Source organism: Microtus ochrogaster, unplaced genomic scaffold (genome assembly GCF_000317375.1).
Source record: "Microtus ochrogaster isolate Prairie Vole_2 unplaced genomic scaffold, MicOch1.0 UNK110, whole genome shotgun sequence".
Taxonomy (NCBI): domain Eukaryota; kingdom Metazoa; phylum Chordata; class Mammalia; order Rodentia; family Cricetidae; genus Microtus; species Microtus ochrogaster.
This window is the reverse complement of record NW_004949208.1, coordinates 214,422-235,629: the sequence shown is the minus strand read 5'-3', so window position 1 is coordinate 235,629 and position 21,208 is coordinate 214,422. Positions and strand designations below refer to the sequence as shown.

The window sequence follows — 21,208 nt, the reverse complement described above, 5'->3', positions numbered from 1 at the left end:
GCAGAACTGGCTATGTATCACAGCAGCCTCTCGCTGGCCGGAGCCCCTTTCCAGCGTGGGCGGCCAAGCTCGCCTGGCTCCCACCCGCTGCCTCCAGCCTACAAGCCCGGAGCGTCCTTCTCGCCTTCGCTCCTTTGGGTGCGTGGTTTGCGAGCACCCCAGCAACTAATTCCCCGCCGCCCACACTGTCTAGGCTGCAGTTTTTCTCACCCTGCGTGGAAACAGTGCAGTTCCTTTCAGGAAGCCCCTGCCTGCAGTCTTTAGCATTTGTGCAGCCCTGGAGAGCCTGGGGCTGGGGAGGGGGCAGGGAGAGTTTTCCCAGGGGTGGGGCTTCTTTTCAGCACCCCTTCCCTAATTAGAATCTGCACTAGAAAGGGGTGTGGCTGCATGCCCCTATAGGCGTGGGATGAAGGTGCAGTTTGAGGTTGTTGCAGAGAAGCCTGGATAGCCACAGAAGAGTGTGGACGGAGAATCATCTATGAATTCATTCACAAATCCACTCAATCTGTCCACATCCCAGGCATCCTTCCTTCTGAGACTGGACCAATGAGGACCTGTCAGAGTCATCCTCCGTTTGCAGGCGAACCAGGTCCAAGTTTCCCAGCTTCTTCCTCTGCCCCCTGGAGGCCTGAACCAAGATGGAGCTCTCATTTTCACACCCTTACCTGGAGCGGTTTCCTTCCAGATAGGCCCAGTAAGCACGCAACTTCAAGGGGCTGCCTAGATCAAGTATTTCCCAGCTTTGCTTGGGTACGTGTTCTCAGCACCCTGTCTAACACTGAACTGGCTCAGTCAAGGCTCAGGCCCCAGATGTTGGGGACGTCTAGAAAGAAGCAGTTTCCTTTCAAAGTAGACCCTTGGAAGAGCTGGGTGTCTGGCCACTCCCAGACCCATGCTGACCCACTGGAAGGTTCTGTTGCTGCTCAGAAGTCCTCCCTAAGAACTACCTACCACACTACTGCTTGGCTCCACCTCTTCTCCCAGCAGGCCAGGAGAGAAGGTGTGCTTCACTGGGTGGGGGGGGGGAACGGCACAGGGGGGGCAGGGAGACTGGGAGAGTGGGTACTCCCAGAGAGGTCGCATCTAGACAAGCCATCTGTGCTGGAGAATGGAGGTTTCAGAAGGCCCACAGCAGGGAAAAGGGGAATGGAGGGGCCAGGCTCCCAGAGCGCCCACTCACCTCAGGACTCTGCCAGCTTCTCAAAGGGATGTAGCTCTTGCTTTTGCACGTGATTACTTTTCGAATTTATTCCACAAGGGTCACAAGCTCTTCTCTGGGCCTGACTCCTCAGGCGGCAGGCTCACCATATCCGATTGCAGGGAGATCCAGCCTGGGAGGACCAAATGGAGGGGAGCCACCTTCTCCTCAGTGTAGGATTTATAGCCCCCATTCCCACTCCCCACCTTTGCGCGTCTCTCTGGAGCACAGAGATAAGACTGAAGGAGGACAGGAGGGAGGGGTTTCTCGTCCATCAGGGAAGCGTGAGTGGTGGTGATGCTGAGGGACAGGAGGAGGAGAAAACAACAAGGAGCAGACAAAAGGGTGGTGGAGAGAGAGAGCTAGAGGAGTCAGTCTCCACCCTGATGAGCATTTGTGAAATCCACCCCTTATGGATGTTGGGCCACTGTTGGCTGGGAGCTGAGCTCTATGGCTAATGCCAAGGAGAGGAGCTCTGGCTGCAAAGTTTGACTCTGTAGCTTTTCCTGGCGCACTCAATGAGTCCTTTCTCCTGAGATGTTTCTCCGCTGTCCAAGATGGGCTCTCTCACGTGGCCTGTTTTCCAACATCCCCTGTGAGTCTTCTGAGTACCTAACCCCTTGCTCTCACGCTCAACATGAAGACACAGGCCAATGCCATTCAAGTGATCAGGTGTCCTTGGAACTATTGGGGCGATGTCAGGGCAGGCTTCTGAGAGGAGTCATTTGTATGGGTCCTGCAAGAATAAGAGTGTTCCCAGCTTGTCTTCTCCTCAAACAGGACAATGAGCAGGTGTCTGTGGCGATCAAGCAATATTGCTGTTCCTGGAGAGGCAGCTGTGGAGGGTGGAGCAGACTTCTGTCTGTGTGTGTGCACCTGGGCCTCCCTATCTCAGACCTAACTGTGCATGTGCCATAATGTAGCTCTCCAGGAGAGCCTAGTGGGTAGGGTTTTTTCTTCACTTAATTTAAACCACTAGCATTTGCTAAGGACCTACAGTGTGCCCTGTCTGGTGCTAGGGACTAGGGGGAAAAGCCCCATCATTCCTCATATTTAGGTATGCTTGAGAATTGTTTTTTTGAGGCCTAGGGATATTGATGATTGGTAGAGTATTTGCCTAGTGTGTTCAAGACCCTGGGTCCAGTACTCAGAATAATAAAAAAATAGAATTGCTAATTTTAGCTAGGCATGATTGAGCACATAAGATCAGCCTAAACCATGAGATTCTGTCTTCAAACAAACAAACACAATTTGTTTTTGTGAAAAAGAATCCCAGCCTTCCTGGAGGTACCAAAAGAGAGGGAGACACAGGCTTCTAGAATAGGGTAAGGGGGCATGTAACTATGGGATTCTAAGCTCTATGGCCTTTTAGGGGGAGAAGTGGCGAGAACAGGAGATGCTGGGGGCCGCCTGGAGCCAGGTGCGTCAAAGCCCCGAGTGGAGAAGGACAAGAGCAACAGTGCCAGCACTTGGCTTAGCTGGAAAGTCACCTTGTCAGTGGTCACCTGTGCTCCTGACATTGACATGACAGTCTCAGCTAGGAGCCCCATCTGAGGTTCCTGCGGTCAGCTTCTATGGCCAGGATAAAAAACCATTTTTGGCTGTAGTCAGGACCCTGGGCCAAATTCCAACAAGAGATGAAAACGGGAACAAAACTGAGCTGTTGTCCAGAGCCATGAGCCGTGGGGAGAGACTGAAGCCACTGGGGTCTTGCAACGATGCCAGGAGTGAGGGGACCTACTATGAAGGACCTCACTGGAAGAGAAGGAAGGTCCAGTATCCCCGAGGATCATTTCTGGATCTTCTAGTTTGAAGGAGGACCCTGAGATAGGAGTACTGGGGGACGGGACGGTGGGACAGGAGGCAGGGCCTTAGCTCTCCTCAGTTCCCCGGCCTCCAGGCTTCAGCTTCTCCAGGGTTCTGGTCACAGTGGACAAGCCGCTGCGGGCTCCTGGAGGAGACAGCAGAATGCAGACACCTGAGTTCAGACCCGTATTGAGTTGCAGGTCAGAGAGCCCAAAGAGGGTGGGGGTCAGAATGCTCCAGGACCTAGGGCAGAGCTGAGATGGATGGGGAGGTGGGGAATTCTAGGGGCCAGGACTCAGGAGCTGATGTTTGACTTTAGCTCTGGTTCTACTGCCTCCTAGCTGTGATCTTGGATGTGTCATGTAACCTCTCTGCGTCTCAGTTGCCCCATAAAAACAAACAAACAAACAAACAAACAAACAACAAAGTTTACTGTAGCTCCTCTCTGTGTGTGGTTGTGAGAATCCAGCTGTTATATTTGTAAAGTGGTTGGGTCAACATCTGGAATGGGTCCTTCTGCTGAGTAAGCACTGGGGGGAGGACACATCAACAGATGGGGCTGGGCTGACTTGGAGACACTCCTCCCTGGGGTTTCCCAGTATGGAACAGAACAGAGTCAGGAAGGGAGAAGACGCCTGGTTGTCATTGCCAAGAGCCAGACTCCAGTACTGGGAGCAGAGTGGACAGTAACCGGGGTATGAGGTAGGGGAAGGGAAAGCAGGGGCCCTGTGTCTCAGTGTCTATGCTGGGCAGGATCGGAAAACCCTAAAGACAAATGAGAAGGGCTTGCACACATGGAAGGAAGGTGACCCAACATCACTGCTTCCCTGGGCTGGGTCCCTTTCCTGCCTATGACCCTCAAGGCTCCTCCTGGGACCTATGCAGCTGCCAGTCATAGAGTAGAGACAACAGCTGGACCCCACAATGTCAGGTACTTACCTTCCTTATTGCCGCTGTTGCTAGACCTCCCCTCCCCATGATCTGGTCCTGAGTTAGGATGGATCCTCAGGTTTCCTGCAGGATGAGAGCACCCCAGATTCCCACTTACTGGGCCATCCCCAAATTCAGCCCAGTTTGAGAAAGGAAGTTCTTCTTGCTATCTAATCTCCATCAGGGGGGCTGTCTCTGCTCTACTGGAATCCTCCAGGTCTTCCATGTTATCTGGCTGGTTTGGGAAGGGGCAGAAGAAATGAGTCCTTGAAGGGGGTGGCAGTGGCTTCCATTAATTAATTAATAATAAACTAATTAGTTTACTGAGATAGGGTTTCTCTGTGTAGTCCTGGCTGTCCTGGAACACGACGTAGATCAGACTGACCTTAAACTCAGAGATCTGCCTGCCTCTGCCTCCCTAGTGCTGGGATTAAAGGCATGCTGTGCCAGCACGTCCAGCCAGGGGCGACAGGAGGAAACTAGGGCTATGTGAAGCTACAAAGGTCTGAGGGTGTTGGGAGTCTGGTTGTAGGTTGTGGAAGATGGGAACTATTAGGAGGTCATGGGACTCAAGAGGAGGTAGAGGCTCTTCTTGAGGTTTGGGGATGAGATTGTCATCTGGAGATCTTGGAGACTTTGGGTAGTGAAAAGACTTCCTGATGTTTTAGCTGTGTCTGCTCAGGCAGCTGGCTGGATTCTGCTACTCTGTAACCATGGTGACTGGCAGAGACACACACACACACACACACACACACACACACACACACACACACACACTGATATGCAGCGAGGAGTGCTCTCACACATAGGCATGTTCAGTGACAATCCCTCACAGGTTTGCAGACAAAAGGTATTGCACTGTACTTGTCAGAGTGTCTATGGGGGAGAAAAATGCTCACCTAGCGCAGGTAGGATGTGGTCCAGGTTGAACCGAGCTTTCAGGAAGGGGTAGGCGAAGATGAGGAGCCCTGGGGAGGGATACAGAGAGTGCTGTGGTTAGTGTGAAGTGCAGGATGCTGGGCGTGGGTGGTGATGTAGGGGGGCAGAGGTACAAAGGATGAGGACTGTGGGTGTGTAAATGTGTGTGTGTGTGTGTGTGTGTGTGCGCGCGCATGTAGTTCCCCAGGACTCAGACTCAGCCCTTGCTGGGGATTCAGCACTTCTCTGAGGCAGGGTCTGCAGATTATGCAGGCCACAGGTTTGCAGGCTCTTGGTTCCACTCTGCTTAGGTGAAGAGCAGGTTGGTTACTTTCCTTCTGGGCCAGCTGGAAATATCACTGCTCCCCCTTTCCTCTCTAGCTCTCTCCTCTCCCAAGACCTCTATGGTGGCCTTCTAGGCTCCATTGCTTCTCCTTCCCACTCAGACCTGATGTTTAGGAAGCCACAGGCTGGGGTCCTCCCAGACCAAGCGTTTCTGGCACTCAGTGTCTGAAGCTATGCCTAGAGGGCCCAGCCTGGAGCTCCAGGTTTTACTGGGACAGTGGGGTGGGGTGAGAGATGGCATTCTCCATCACTGGGCCTGGCCAGACAGACAGACAGAACTGCACTGACACAGTGGAGGAGAGGAACGTCTTTTGTCTGAGCTGTTCTGTCTTGTAGGCCTCTATCACCCCACTCCAACCAGGCTTATGAATCCTCCAATAAACAAGAGATCCCACCAGGTAGCCAGGAAGGTGTGAACACCCAGTTTATCCCCCCTAGTCTCGGCATGCCCAAAGGAGCTCCAGGCCGGCTTTCCTTCCTGCACGCTGAGACTGCAGTACTTAACAACTTTCTCCCCAACCAATTCCCACTAGCCAGTCCTGCCCCCCCCCTCCCCCGCCTTCCATCTCTCATTTACCTCACCAGACCCCTGCTTCCCCAGGAAACCACCTCCCCCTACCTCTCAGGCTAGTGCCTGCTCACCAAGCCCAGCGGCGCCCAGAAAGATACCACCCACAGCAGCAGCAGCCTTGGACACGGAGACACCGATGATGATGCTGCCGGCCACCAGGCCAAGAGCCACACAGGCCAGCTGCAGGCAGTGGAAGTCTCTGGTGCTGATGGGGATGTCCATACAGGTCTTCCCAGGGCTCTGCTTCCAGGCCTCCTGGAAGTCTTGGTCTTCTTGGATGGATGCCTCCTTGTTGGAGTGCTACATCCAGGGTGGAAACTTCTGTGCTGTAAGTCTCTGGGCTGCTAACTCTGGGATTTATCTGTAACCTTATCCCACAGCTCTCCTGGGGGCCCCCAGCCTTAGCTTGACCTCAGCATCCCAGCTTACTCCACCTTCGGTGACAGCTGTGATGCTGGCAGCCACTCTTGGGGTTGCCTGGCCACATTTCTACTTTGTTCAGGGTTCTAGGGAGGTGCGTCTACTCCACGGGGTCCACCTCTTAAAAGCTACCATCTGGGACCAGAGGGTGCTGGGCCTACATTCTCCTGCTCAAGACTTTTGTTTGTCCCAACTCTGTGGGCCCTGCTCAGTTGCCTTGGAGCATGGGCCTATTAAAGTTTAAAGAAATGCAAGGCGGGGTTGTGGGGAGGCCTAGGGAACATAAGCTTTCTCAGAGGGGCAGGCAGCAAGGTGATGTGTTATTCATGAGCCTGTAATGTGAGCTTCCCTTTGAGTCCCCAAGGTCCAAGGGGCAGGCAGCCCAGGTTCCACTGTTGGTTCCTGAGCAGGAAGATTGGGCTTGTGGTTTCATATGGTGTTCAGGGGGTAGGGATGTGAGGGGACTCCCGAGTTGCACACCCAAGGCTGGCTGCTGGCCTCTGCCCCTTGGCCTAGTGATGCGCCTAGAGCCCTGTCTGGAGCCATGGGAGTGGGGGTACCCCTCCAAATCTACTCTCTTCCCTGTCCCTCTCATGCTTCTTTTACCATCTTGTCAGCTTCTGGTCCTAGGAGGTCTCAGTCCAAGCCGTGATCTTAAAAAGCCCCGTATATCTTAGGTAGGCATGGGTACTACCCCATTTTAGCTGCCAGTAGGATGGAAGGCTCAGCCCTGGGGATTCCTGGCTGGGAAAGCAGAGGCAGTAAGTACTGAGTTTGGGTAGGGTTGGACGGAGGAACTGGGCGAGAAATGTCATGAAGCTGAGACATGGTAGTGAACTCTTAGCGCTGAGTACCTCTGCCCAGCCTGGTGGACCTGGTCAATCTGTTTGGAGGATCCACCGGGCAGCCTGAGCAGTGGTGACCCAATCAAGCCTCATCCTGATCCCTGTCCCTTCCTAGAGCCTAGCTCTAACTCTCATCATTAATTGCATTCGTGGACCTATGCGGATCAGGTATTCCCTGCTCTAACCTGGAGACACTTCTCAAGGTCACATCACCCTGCACAAAATTCCCAGGCCGCCTTTTCATTGCCAGCCTCTTACCACCTGCAGCGTCCACCAGCTTCAGAATCCCCTGCCTCCACTGCTTCTCCCTCCTCAAGTCCCCTCTCTTCTTTTTTGTGGCCCTGCTGAGCATACGCCTGGCTCTTTCTGCCTAGGGAACCAATCTCTCCTCGTCCCACAACACCTACATAGACAGCCTTTCCTGAACATGACTGAGCTGCCCTGCCACCCCGCCTGAGGGGCTCCCCCCTCTTCTTCTGCGGACCGTGAACTTTGCAGAAGGCCATGATCACAGAGACTGTGGATAGAAGTCAGAGCTCTGGGCTTGGCCCCGCACCCCCACCTTGAGACATCAAAGAAGAAGGGCACCAAGTAAACTCCATTTTTACCAAGTCTTCTCTTGCTGTACAATGTAAGGGAGGGGAGCTAGGTCTCAGGATCATCAGCTGGGAGCCTCAGCCATAGGACCACAAGCATAGATGGGCCCTCAGGCCCCATAAAGATGGCGCCTCTGAAGCCAAGCCATCCCACTGCCATCTCCCTGTTCCCAAGATAAGGCCAGAGTTTTCCTCTAATTTGGCATCAATTTATAACCCATGTCCTTGTCATTTGTGAAGCATCTCTGAGGGCTAGCTTTAGAAGTTGTTGTCAAGATAAATGGCCATGCGTACATGTTCCCTCAGGAGTCTCAACAGCGTTCACAATGCCTTGCCTCCCACTCACCCTTAAGTGTTGGCATCACTAGGGGTTAGTCGGGCCAGTGCTGGCTCCTCTCAAAGTCCAAGGCTGAGGGTGGCTCTCCCACACTGTCAGCAAGATAAACCTCCTGGGGGCGGGACTGGGCTTCACCACTTGCTTTGTCTTGCATCAGGCACCTGTACAGGTACCTCAGGCCTGAGGCAGGGGTGCCTTGCCCTGTGAATTTCAGATTCAAGAACACCCTGATCTTACACTTCCGTGTTTTGTTTGGCAATGTGGATGTAACGGGGAGATGGCTCCGTCAGTAAATCGCTTGTCGTACAAGCATGAGGACTTGAGTCTGATTCCAGGATAAGCATTAAAAGCTGGGCTGGTGACACGCACTTATAATTCCATGGCTGTGCAGGGCACAGAGAGTTAGGTCCCTGAAGTTCACTGGGCAGCCAATCTAGTTGAATTAGTAAGTCTCAGGTGTCCACGAGAACCTTTGTTTCAAAAACAAAATAAAACACAAAACAAAACCCTGAGATGGATGGCCCTTGAGTAGTAACACCTGAAGTTGATCTCTGGCCCCTCCATGCATGCAAACACATGTGCACATGCACATGTATGTGATGCGCACACACACACACACACACACACACACACACACACACACACACACACACGGAGAGGGAGGCTCTCCTAGTCTTTCTTCAGTGTATGCTAGACAGTCCCTGAGGAAAACACATGCTGATCCCTGAGAGATCTGCTTGGAGTTAGAGATGAGTTCAAGGGAGCTGTCCATGGGAGACGGTGAGTTCCTAGCCCTTCCAAGTACCAGAGTCCTTCTCATGGGATAGGAATTATCCTGGAGCCACAAACTCAGAACACAACTAAGCCATGGCACATTTAGGTCCCATGATAGCATCTCCCAGGGAGGCAATGCCTGGGAGGGTGTCTGCCTACAGAGGTGTCTGACTATGCAAGGTGTCAGTCTACACCCTTTCTGCTTCAGAAGTGCCAAGTCTAAGTGTGGGTTGAGTGTGTGGAGGGAGAGTGGTTGAGCAAGCCCCAGCTTGGTTTGGTACTATTTATTTTCCATGAAGGGTGAGAACCCTGGTACAGAGTGTGATTAATCTACTAGTCCCCTGGGGGACGGGCAGCTTTCTTGGATGGTTCAGAAGCTGAAGTCAGGGAAGCAGCTTCCAAGGCAACTGCTACCATGGAAACAAGAATGTCAGCTTTGTGGGGACCTTGCTCCTAGGGTCCTTCCAGACCTGAAGCTGCTGAAGTAGTTGGCACGAAACCAATGTAAGCTGCCAGAGGAGCTGGGTCTGGCGAGGGGCAGTGGACTAGGAAGGAGAAGAGACCCAGGAGTTCAAGCAGGTGGACACATGGAAGCCCAAAGACTTGACTATCTTATGACCAGAGCTCCCGGAGTCCAATTAAACTAGAACTGGGGCTAGACCAATGTTTTCTAGCTGGATTTGAGAAATGAAGCCCGATATCTGAGATATCTAGGACTGGAACCAGTTCTCTTCTCCCAAGATGGAGTATCTGCCAGAGGAAGTTGATAGTGCAGAGACAGGAACGTCAACAGCCTCCATCAGCTCCTCGAACCTGGCTCCTGAAGACTATAGCCCAGTGTGACCTCTAGAGCTGGAAGGCTGGCTATTACCACCCCAAGCTGCAATGCCTGGACCAGGCTCCACTATCCAGAGCTCCCTCAGAGCATTCACTATACCTGTCTGTCTAGCAGAACCAGGACATCCAAGGTACCCCAGTGAGTGATGGTACAGATAGGACTAGAACCCAGGACCTCCAGCTTCTAAAAGTAGGTTCTTCCTTGGCACTACGGCTGCCCCCCCCCGGGACCCTAGCACAGAGTGCTGGGAGAGCAGCCTCTCAAAATGAGATTCTCAGGAGCCAGAGGTCTGACTCATCTCAAAGTCAGATCAATCTTTAACCACACAGGGGGCTCTCAGAGGGCTCCCTGGGCAAAGAAGAGGACAGCTTCTCTCCAGCCTTGGTGTCGTAGCTTTATTACTTCCCAGAAGATAGGACAAGTATAACCAAGATGACCTGGTTATACTTGTACAATGTACAAGATCTGGAATGCGTGACCCTTTATTACTCCGTAGCTCTTATAGCTTGGTGAGCTAAACACCACTGCCCCACATTTAGAGCTAAGAAACAGACTAAGTCATTTGTCCAGGAAACAGAGCCATGAGTGGCTGAGCTGGGACCTGGACCAAAGCAGCAAGGCTTTAGGTCCTAAGCCGCTCTGGAAGGAACTCAAGTCCCACCATCCATCCCTAGCTATAAGGCTCTGGGCATCTACTTTTACTTTGCCTGTTTTTCATGTCCAGTGGGATAAAATAATAGTATGTACCCACAGGACAGCTGTGCAAATGTAATGTCCGTAAACTGTTTGGAATGGACCTACTACTTAATAAATGTACAATAGCTAGCAAAACCGAAGCTCATTGTCTCATTTAAATAGCTGTCCAAGGGAGAGGGCCACCACCATGTACAGATGTCCACACTATGGGATATTGGCAGTCTATGACCTGAGCTCTGATCCCATTCACATTCCTCTTGACACCTCCTTGGGGAGTTAAAAAGGTCCTTCCCACCTAGCTCTCTCTAGTCTGTCTGTGGCTGGGAGGTACCATTTCTCTTTGTCATCACCTCTGGTAGGACAAGTGCAGTCCTGGGCATAGAGCAGGTCCTCAATAAAGGCAGGAGAAATATGGCCTTTCGTGGGTGGGTACCGGGTCATCTATTACAGCTCCTTTGGAAGTCTGCTTGTGTGATAGCTACTGACCCATCACAACCTCTTGACATACAGCCCTTAAAAAGCAGAGCCGTTTATTGTAGAAGTGGTGTTTGATGGATTTCATTTCCTCATCTACAAACAGAGAAGCAAAGGTCCCCATCTCACCTTGTGGATCAAATGTGCTATTATATTTGGGAGTCTTTCCTGTAACCTCACTAGGCTCGGCCCCGATCCTGGAAGCCTGCCTCCTCTTCGAGTCTATAGTTGAAAAAAGGACCACCAAGGCTGCCACAGATGGAATTTTAAATTATTTATTAAAACAAGCACAAGTTATAAAAATTTTGATGACTGTGGTTGACTAATGTGTGTGTTTTATGTGACTCCACAGCGTATCTGACAATGGGTACAGCATTCCTCAGAGTAGGGCAGCAAGGCTGCTGTGACCCCACTTCAGCTCAGACGCAGCAGTCTAACTGCTCTGGGTTTGTGCCCATGGCCACAAAAGACCTGGGAGAAGGCATCAGCAGATCAAGACACCGTCTCTAAAATGTTCGTCATAGTAACAGCTTCAAATCTGCTGGGACTGTGGGAAGAGGGGGTTAAAACCAAAAACGCATGGATATCCTGCTTGGGGAAGTCCATGCGCTTGCAGTAGGAGTTTGGAGTTCTATGACTGCTAAAAGAACACGGTTAAAATAGCAAACATATTTTTAAAAAAGAGAAATAATACTGACTCTAGCAGCAATCCCAAACGTGGAAGAGGATGATAAATGAAGAATACATTTCGGTCACGGCAAAGAAAGATTATGTGCTTCTCTGTGCTACAGACTGGAAGACTGATCTGGCTCTCTGCCCTTCCTGAATTGAGGGGACGGGCTTCGCTCAGCCAGGGAGAGGACGCCTGTAGGACAGAGGAAGGTGGGAGGACGGCCAGAAGGTGACAGTGCCGGAAGAGGCACGCGTGTCGGCAGCCTCTGTCAGCTCCTGGAAGCTTGGCTCCCTGAAGGCTGCAGCCCCAGCAGCCCCCACTGCCAGCTGGATCCGGGATCTGCATACCGGGAGCACTTGGAGCCCCGCGAAGAGACGCTGGTGCAGGCGATTATGCAAAGTGACGAGCGAGTGCTTTCCTTTTCAAAGACAACCCCTCTGGAAGAGGCTTTTCCTCTGAGGACCCAAGGGAAATGGGGGATGGGTGGGAACCCGTGGAGCCTTTGTGGACAGAAAAGGTTCGCCGGGAGCTGCAGCTTAGATCCCTCTCTGCCTGCTTCATACTTTGACCTCACAGGTTTCCAGGGGCATCGTCTGGACAGGCCTACAAGATGTGCCTGCAATGGTTCAGAGCCCCATGGGTGTTGAACATGGGTTTGCATCTCCACTTCGTTCAGCCTGGGCCAGGGCTCGCCTTCGTGCCAGGCGAGATTTGGAAGGAGGGGACAGCTTCATGGAGCAGAGGCCCTCAGCAAGGGCCTCGGGTTCCTCAGCCAGTTCGTTCTCCTCATGCTGAGACAGCTGGCGGTTAAGGGCAATGGCCTCAGCTGCGAAGAGCGTCAGGTCCATGGTGCTGCTGTTTCTGTAGGGCCAGGAAAGGCATGGGGAAGAGAGCAGCGGGATTGAGATCAGGCAGGCTCGCGGATGCACCCACCCACAGCTGGGCCCTACAGTCCAGTATGTTTTCCTGGGTCAGCTGCTCTCTCCAAAGCAGCTTTGCCTGGGCTTGAAAACTTGCTTGACTAAGATGAGAATGGCCTTTGAGCCTTATGGGCAGGACAGTCAGGACAAATGGCCTCTTTTCAGAGCACCCACCTCCAAGTTCTACTGTGGTCTCAGCTCTTCCCAAGCCAAGATGCTGGACTTATCTCCCTTTCTCCCAGGACAGGAGCTCTGGTACAGGGCCTCTGTTATTTATCTCTGTGCTCCTAGAACCCAGCCCAGGACTAGCATCTGCCGGACACTTTGGGTCTGGTAAATAATCACCTTAGAGGGACCCGGGGTTTGACACTTTGGAGGCATCTGTAGCAGCGTCAGTCAGGTGGGAATGCCAGCTGGGTGGAAGAAGCCTGGGGTGAACTAAGGGAGACTCTTCTGGGCAGTTCCTAGGAGCTGCAGTGGTCCAGAGCCCCATGGATGCTGAACGTGGGCTTGCATGAGGCTGGGTCCCTGACGGGGTTCCTGTCTAGCTTAGCTCCAGCTCTATGGGCAGAGCTTGGTAGGGATTTATCTACAGCTGCAATGGGGACTGGCAAACTTAAATCTGTTGTGAAGACTATGGCTATAGCACTGTCTCCCACTGCATGGCATTACAGTTGCTGATGCGTGCACATGACTCTATCACCCAGGGTCATCTCTGAGGTTTGTACATGATGAAATTGTATTTCTCTTTTCTGTTTTTAGTGCTGAGGACTGAAGTCAGGGCCTTGTTGATTCGCTAAGCTCATGTTCTACCCCTGGACTACACCCTCAGATTTAAGGAACTACATTTCTCTCACTGCATTTTTCAGGATGGACCCTGGTCTTTGAGCTTCAAATGACTATGTATGAAATACCGCTAGTAACACATTGGACATGTGGCAAACATTTAAGACATTATCATTCCTGTGTGCCTAACAGTATATGTGACAACCTGTCCCTCTGCTTCACAGTGGCCCTGACCTCCCTCTCCTTTTGCCAGTGCTAGGAGCAAGAACCCTCCGAGAGAATGATCCACAGATAAGGACCACCTTTGGGGTGTAAATGGTAATTCACAGCCACACTCAAGTGGGTAGAAAACAGAAGTTTTCTTGCAAGGAGAGACCGAGATGAATCTGAGAGAGGGATCTATGTGGAGATTGTGGGGAGAAGGAGGAGAATGGTCAGAGAGCTCTCAAGTCAAGGCCGAGGTGGGGGGCAGCGGGTAAGATGAGTATTTACCTCTGGAGGACTTGCGGCGTGGGGAGTCCCCTTTCTGGAGCTTGCTAGAATGGGAAGGACAGATTGTGGGTGATGCTGCTCCCACCTTCCAAGAGTTGCCCCCACCCAGGCCAGCAGAGGGGCAGGTTACTCTAGGTGCTTGGCCCAGCACAGGGGTTTGGCTATGCTGGCCGCAGGGTTAGGGAGAGCAAGGAAGGTATACTCTGAAGTTGCAGCTGACTCTGCAGACAACCCTCCTTCCTGTTAAAAGTCTTACTAGGCCCCTAAGACTCAGTTCAAAGGTCACTTTCCCTGCCATTCTCCCACCCTTGCTGCTTTGTGCCCCTAGCATTTTCTACAGCACCCACCAAACTATTCTATGTCTTCCTCTCTCCACTGGAGGCTGAGACAGGCCTGCGCCTTCCCGTCTCTGTACTGCTTGGCTCTGATGAGCCGTGGATGGACATTAGCTACTGAGTCACCCTGACGTCACTCTGGGATGGAATGCTTGCCTCCTTCCAGTGGCAGGGTGATAGAGGCTGGTTAGGGTCTTGTGGATCAAGGACACAGATTTCTTGGAGAGGAAAAGATCAGGTATTGTGACTAACCATGAAGGATTTAGTGTTTTATTGAGAACTTGGTTTCTGAACTCATGGAAACCACCACCACTTGTCTTTTAGGCCCCTGTACCCTGACCCTCACTGCAAGGAGAATCACATGATCCCTGGGTGCAGCCACACAAGCTTTCCTCTGGGTGCTCTTAGCTAACACAATTTTATACCACAGACCCTGAATGGCAACTCCAGACTTCCTCTGGGATGGGTCCCTCTGCTAAGAGAGGGATCCATGTGTCAAATCCTCAGAGGACTTTAGGGTTTGGTCAGTGGCCAAGGTTAGAGACAAATATTTGGCACACTAAGGGGCTAAGCCAGGATTCAGCTCCTTCTACCATACAGTGGCTGAAGCTTCTGTCTCACCTATCCCCAGCCTGGGAAAGCCACACTGTCTGGGGTGACAGCTTCCTTGTGACACCTCCGATAGGCCAGCAGAGATCTCATGCTACCCATCCTGTGGTCACTCACCCCTTGTACCCACGGGTGCTGCAGAACTTGGGCAGCGCTGAGTCTTTGCTTCGCATCTCGAACCAGGAGTTTAGAGATGAGGTCTTTGGCCTCACTGGAGATATGAGCCCAGTCCTTGTCAGGAAACTCATATTTGCCTTCCTGGATGCTCTCAAACAGCTTGTTCTAGGCACAGAGAATTCCTTCTGAGGTCACATTGGCCAGGGATGGGCAGAATATGCTGCCGCTGATCTTGGTCACCTGGCTCCAACTCTGCTAAAAGTATTGCTTATGGTTTTAGAATGCCACAGACAGAGACTCCTTCCTAAATTTCCCCTAGAACCCCAAGTAACACCCACTACCTTGGAAGGCCAAAATAGCTACGCTACATGGGAAGCCACCGCTATGTATATGCGGTAGTTTCATACCCAGGTGTCTTGGTCTGTGCTTGTCCTACCTACAGTTCTTGTGTCTTCCCCTAAGCCAGACATACTAGAGTTTGTTCAGGTCTGCCATTCTCAACAACCCTCCCCCAGAATGTTAGCACTCTATTTTACCTCTGGCTTCCCTACCAGAAGAGGGCACCAAAGCCCCTCCGAGATGGGACAATCCTACCCTAAGCCTGTCTGGCACCCCACCATCATGCTGACCCCCCCCATGCCCAGTGAGGCCCAGGCAGCACTTACCTGGCACACCCTGCATACCTCTCCCCGGTCCCAGCCACAGTCAGCCCCACAATGACCTACAAAGGGGGGGTAGCCACTCAGCATGATGTAGAGAACCACACCCAGGCTCCACAGGTCACAGCGCTTGTCATAGAAAGTGGCCTCGTCCCTAAAGACCTCCACCACCTCAGGTGCCATATATTCTGCAGAGCCACACTGTAGGGTAAGGGCATGGGAAGAGGAGATGGCAAAGAGAGAGGGTAAGTTCATGGGTGAGCAGACGGCAAAATGCAGAACATAATTTAAGCAAGAGGACAGAGATGGAGCCACAGACAGAAGTCCTTGGGAAAGCTGCAGGACTCACCAGTATCCCAAGGACACAAATAGAAACCTCATCCCACAGCTCACATGGCCAACTCCAAGTTACTGTCTTGTGCTCTTGGGTCTTTCTCCAGTGGCCCCAGGTAAGGCGCTCCAGGAGGGCCTGCCTACCTCCTCTCTCTATAAAGCAGACCCTGCATACACTTAAATATATGGATGGCACTGGAGGGGATCTGTGGAGATTTGCCTCTGTCCTGCAGGGAGTTTTTTTCAAGCGACTCTTGTCCATCTTTTCACTAGCTTAGAGGAATGAAACTTCAGGGTTCAAAATTCAGAGGCCATCAAATCTTGAAGGTCTCTAATGAAATGTCCACTCTCCCTGCCCTTTAGGAAGGTAAGGATGGACAGAGGCATGGCTGTGGCAGTCTCAGGCTAGGATCATCCCAGGCCTTGAGCAGAAGACTGCAGAGACAAATTAAACGCATGCATTTTGCTTCCCCCTCATTATTTCAGGCTCACCTACTCCTCCCTACCCCTCTACCCCACCACTCCTAACTAATTTGATTAGAAGATGGTAAGTGCTCTCAGGAACAGATAATATTTTCTGTTACTGGCAATTAGAGTTAATGAATTCCAGAACAAGGGAGTGCTATATGTTTGATGCCAACATGGAAACATTCCTAATAACACTGCTTAGAATGAGACACAATATAAGCATATTTAAAGGCAAGTCTTTTTTTTTTTTTTTAAAGAAGGCTATTAGGAAAATTCACTGATGAAGCATGCAAATCTCAAAAGAATCATCCTGATTACAGCATATTAAGGATGTGGGAGAGATGTCTTCCGGAGAAGCAGCTCCCAACGCTACCATTTGAAATGCGAAGGGGGAAAAACAACAGGACAAGAGATCTTCTGTGCAGATGGCCTGGGACCTCAGTTTCCCCACAGAGTGAGTTGTGTACTTTCCTGGATGGGATGATTGTTTCTACCCTCTACTGCAAGGGGGGTGCACAGAGTTCAGCAGGGAAAAGGGGCTTACAGGCTCTCCACAGCTCCTATGCAGTAGGGCAGGCTGTGCAGTGTGTGTTTTCACTTGGGGCAAGAGATAGGATGCAGTCTATTTGCGGAGACAATGGCTCTCCTTTGGCAGAGGGGACCCACCCCAAGCGAAAGTTCCAATGGCAGTCTCATTAGCAACTGGGTGGGAGGGTCTGAGAGCCAAACGGCCACTTAAGCCTGAGCAGACCACCTCGATTTCCTTCCCTAGCCTACTCAGAGTGTCACAGAGTCGGCTGCTCCTCCACACATACAGTAGCAGGGGCACAGGGGACTAGGTATACGTACTGGAGTGGTCAGCTCTGGTGTAGTTATGGGTGTACAGGAGTTGTTCAGTTTCACCCCACTGCCCAAATCAAAGTCACAAATTTTCACCGGAGACACCTGCAGAGGAAGACAGAATCCAGGGGCTGTCATAAGAAGCTGGAGGTCATGGGGACAGCAGCACAACTACCAGAGGCTTGGCTGTCAACAGCACCTGCTCTTTCTGCCAGGCTATATTTGCTGTCCTCGGGTTAGCGAGGCTCCTTTCCCTTACATTCTTAGTTCCTAAGGGAGAGGGGGCTGAACTAAATGGGGTTAAGATGGCTGTGAGCTCACTGTGATTCTCTTACTCCTCTCTCTTTTTTTCATCTAGCCTCCTTCCTTCCTCCTTTCCTACCTCCCCTTTCTTCATGACAGGGTCTCTCTACATAGCCTGGCTGACCTCACAGAGATCCACCTGCCTCTTTTTCCTGAGTGCTGGAATTAAAGGTGTGTATTACACTTCCCTGTTCTAGCAATTCTTAAATTACAGCCTAGTGGCATCAATTATAAACACCGTTACTACCATCAGTTTCCAAAATTCTTCCATCCTTCCAAGTGGGGACTAAACTCTAGCAATTCCTGGCCATTTTGACCCCCTGCTCAGGCAACTCTAGCCTACTTCTGCCTTGATGAATTGGCCCGTTTTAGATATTTCACATAACCAGAACATACATATTTGTGTCTGGACTCCTTTCACTTTGCATAATGTTTTCACTGTTGTTGTTTGGGCAGTGCCGGGAATAGAAGCTAGGTTAATACTCTCCCACTGCCGTATCTCCAGTCCTGGCATAAGCATTTTCAAGATTGACGTATGTTATAACAGGTATCAGAACTTCATTCCGACACGGTGTTTCTAGGCTTAGCCTTTGGATGGCCTGCCAAACCATTCGCCACATTTCAAAGCACCAGCAATATATGAAGATTTCAACTTGCCCACATTCTCACCACCAATCACTGTCTATTATAAGAATATGGCCGTCCTAGTAGGTATAGATTGGCGTCTGTTGCTTTGATCTGTACTTCACTAGCAACTAAGGATGCAGAACACTTTTCTATGTGCTTGCTAGTTACCTGCAAATCTCAGAGTAAAGTCCACTTCCTCAAGCTCTTTGACATTTCAGAATTGAGTTGCTACTCCATTGTCGAGTTTTAGGAGGCCTTTATATATTTTGGAGTTAAACCTTTATCAAGTAAATTACTTTCAAATATTTTCTCCCATTATTTGTTATCCTTTCCATTTCTTAATAATGCCTTCTGACATTTAGCCTCTCTTAAAATTTAGTTTTTTTCAACCATAAAAGGGGCAATAAACATGTACCACAGAGAACAAATGAAACAAAGGGGCTGAAAACACCTTGTGGTCAGAGGCAGTAATGGGAAGTTCTGCGCACCCGTGCAGCTCTAGGGTCAGGTTACCTTAGTGTTTGTCCAGGCTTTTCCATTTGCCATGGACGACCATCTTAAGGTGTTTTATAAACACTAAGTAAGCACAGATGCCTTGCACAATATGAATATTTGAGATGTTAACTATTATTAATGATCATAATAGTGATGACATTATGAAGGTGTATTGATGTGGGAGGTGATGTATGCTGTGACTATGCTTTATTGCCATTGGTTAGTAAAGAAGCTGCTTTCAGCCAATGGCTTAACAGAATATAGTCAGGCTGAAAGAGATATATAGGGAAGACAGGCGGAGCCAGAGAGAAGCCATGTAGCCCTGCTGGAGACAGACACCAGATGCCAGATGGAACTTTATCCGGTAAGCCACAGCCATGTGGCGATACACAGATTAATGGAGGTGGGATAGTTTAGGATATAAGAACTAGCTAAAAATATGCTTAAGCTATTGGCCAAACAGTATTACAAATAATATAGTTTCTATGTGATTATTTTGAGTCAGGGTGGTTGTGAAACAAAAGAGCGGTTTCCCCAAACAGTGTTTGCCAGAACCACTGACAGGAAGTCACAGTCAAAAAAAATTTTTTTTTAAAGACAGATTTTATGTAGCTGTGGCTGTCCTGGAACTCACTTATGTAGATCAGGCTGGCTTTGAACTCATGGAGATCTGCTTGCCTCTGTCCAGAGTGCTGGGATTAAAGGCATGCATTACCACAACCAGCAGAAGTCACAAAATTTTACTTGCACTAATACATTAGCATCCCAGCAAAGAAGTGTGTTATGGACTGAGTCACACATTCCCTTCCAGCCACCTCTTAGCCATGAGCTAAGCTTTAGCACTCAAACTGTTCCTGCAGAAGTACATGCATGCATACACATGAAGCTGTGAATATGGACTACTGGTCTACCAACCTCTTCTAACACAGAATTTGTTAAATTCATATACTCTTACGGAAATGCAAACACTTTCATTTACTAGTAGATGGGCTAAGGTAATGTTTATATAGGGTACACTGTTCATCATAAGCATTGATGTTTTACTAGTAGATGGGCTAAGGTAATGTTTATATAGGGTGCACTGTTCATCATAAGCATTGATGTTTTACTATTAATGACCACCTCTGGAGACATAAATAGAAACAAACTCTTATCAAGAAGAGTTCCTAATTATTAGTTCTAATAGTGGACACCAACAAGCATAATACCACATCATAATTAGCATTTATGAGTATAGACACAGCCATATAAAAGGACGCTTTTCAGTTGTCCCTGACTCACACAACTACTCTGAAGCACTGAGAGAGGAAATATTAATGTTGTGCAAGGCTCATATACTCCATGAGCTCACAGCCTGAAGCCAATTATACAGATGGTAAGATCAAAAAGACTACTTGAGATTTTTTTTGGGGGGGGGTCATTTCAGATAAAGTCTCATTTAGTAGCTGAGCTGGCTTTGAACTCATGGTGACTCTCCTGTTTCAGCCTTCTGAGTGCTGGGATTGCGGGTATAAGCTGCTACATCTTGCTGGAATGTGGGAACATTACATATTAGGTACAACATTCTCAACCCTGCATTGAGGCCGAGAGGCATTTCTGAGCAACATGGACAGTAATATCCCAAACCAGGTCCTCAGTACCTTTTCTGGAGATTCACACAGTATATTTTCTGGCTTCAGATCACGGTGAGCAATGCCTGGAATGACAAACAGCAAAGAAGGGGTTAACACATGCACATAATTATCAAACATTCCACACACAATTAATTTTTTCCAAATGCTGTTGTTCGCAGATTAATTTCCAATTATGGTACATTAAAAAATCAACGAGCTGCAGGAGGAGGCAGTACCCAGAGACACAGACAGAAAGTGCAGGATTCTGCGAGTTCTTCTGAAGTGGCAGCTTTAGAAGTCTGGCAGGGATAAGAAGCGCTAAATGAATCCCAGCCAGCCTACTTTCCCACTGCAGAGAAGACCACGAGTTCTTACTGTGCCACCTGACACGGAGCACAGCAGACAGCCCTGCAGATGGCAAGGCTTGGGACAGTGATGCAGAAATAATTAGTGCCTTGTTTGAGAGTATCTTGGGGGCCTGGATGGCTCTACCTCATTTCTTCTTGTGCAACTGATTTTAGAAAAAGATTCCTCCAATGTGACTCCTGGGATGCTCAGAGGACCAAGCGTTAACCTGCAATTCTCCCAAGGCTTCTCATGGTTCCTTCTTACCTGCTTGGCATGGCATGTCCGTGGCTGCCATGTCTGCAGCAAAGCTTTGACAGAGCATGCTGCTCTCCAGAGACAGACACCCCAATGCTTGGGTCAGACCTCCTGCAGAGGCCTGCAGACAGTGGCTGACCCATGATGGGGTTAAATTTTTGCTGAAATGGATAAGAAGGCACCTGGGGAAAACCATCTTCTAGCCACAGAAAGGAACAGAATCAACATGAAGCCATGTTTCTGGCAGAGAAAACAGAATTCTCCCCTCCTTCCCTCCACAGCACACACAGCACTGAGACACAAGACCGGGAAGACTGAACAAGAGTCAGCTTCTGAGGCCTGGGAAGCAGCTAAAGAGAGAGCGAGGGGAAAGTGAATCGCCATACTCAAACTCCCTGGATGATCAGCTTCTCCAGCAACCTCCCAATTCCCTATAACAGGCCAGGCCCAGGCTTCAGAAGTCACTTCATAGAGAGGAAACAGCTGAGCTCCAGCAAGCTAAGTAACTTCATCAGTCACCTAATTGAATGAGAACCCAGAGCAACTCAGGCCGGCCTGCACAAATTGAGTCAGGCTACTGCTCACTG

The 21,208-nt window shown here is 50.2% G+C and overlaps 2 protein-coding genes across 6 annotated transcripts in view; both read right to left on the bottom strand.

The window, feature by feature from the left end:
- Positions 1 to 3,069: 3,069 nt before the first annotated feature.
- On the bottom strand, positions 3,070 to 5,990 carry Kncn (kinocilin). Its single transcript, XM_005371505.2, has 4 exons — positions 5,840 to 5,990; positions 4,834 to 4,902; positions 3,944 to 4,018; positions 3,070 to 3,149 (listed from the first exon to the last, which is right to left on the bottom strand). Exons 1-4 carry the CDS (start codon positions 5,988 to 5,990, stop codon positions 3,070 to 3,072), a joined length of 375 nt encoding a protein of 124 aa, XP_005371562.1.
- Positions 5,991 to 11,007: 5,017 nt separating this feature from the next.
- Positions 11,008 to 21,208, bottom strand: part of Mknk1 (MAP kinase interacting serine/threonine kinase 1) — a 39,999-nt gene continuing 29,798 nt past the window's right edge. For 3 of the 5 annotated variants that reach the window (XM_026778185.1, XM_005371481.3, XM_026778184.1), the window contains 6 exons: positions 20,046 to 20,101; positions 16,990 to 17,085; positions 15,346 to 15,540; positions 14,681 to 14,845; positions 13,620 to 13,663; positions 11,008 to 12,282 (listed from right to left, as the gene is read on the bottom strand). In XM_026778185.1, coding sequence (XP_026633986.1) covers positions 12,048 to 12,282; positions 13,620 to 13,663; positions 14,681 to 14,845; positions 15,346 to 15,540; positions 16,990 to 17,085; positions 20,046 to 20,101 — 791 coding nt within the window. In that variant the 3' untranslated portion in view covers positions 11,008 to 12,047. The remainder of the gene's footprint in view (positions 12,283 to 13,619; positions 13,664 to 14,680; positions 14,846 to 15,345; positions 15,541 to 16,989; positions 17,086 to 20,045; positions 20,102 to 21,208) is intronic. The other 2 variants (XM_026778186.1, XM_026778187.1) reach the window with 2 other exon arrangements.

Coding starts and splice junctions, on each gene's coding strand:
- Kncn (XM_005371505.2), bottom strand. CDS start 5,990: ATGGACATCCCCATCAGCACCAGAGACTTCCACTGCCTGCAGCTGGCC. Junction 4,903..5,839: donor TCTGGGCGCCGCTGGGCTTG/GTGAGCAGGCAC, acceptor ATCCCTCCCCAG/GGCTCCTCATCTTCGCCTAC. Junction 3,150..3,943: donor CAACAGCGGCAATAAGGAAG/GTAAGTACCTGA, acceptor TGTCTCCTCCAG/GAGCCCGCAGCGGCTTGTCC.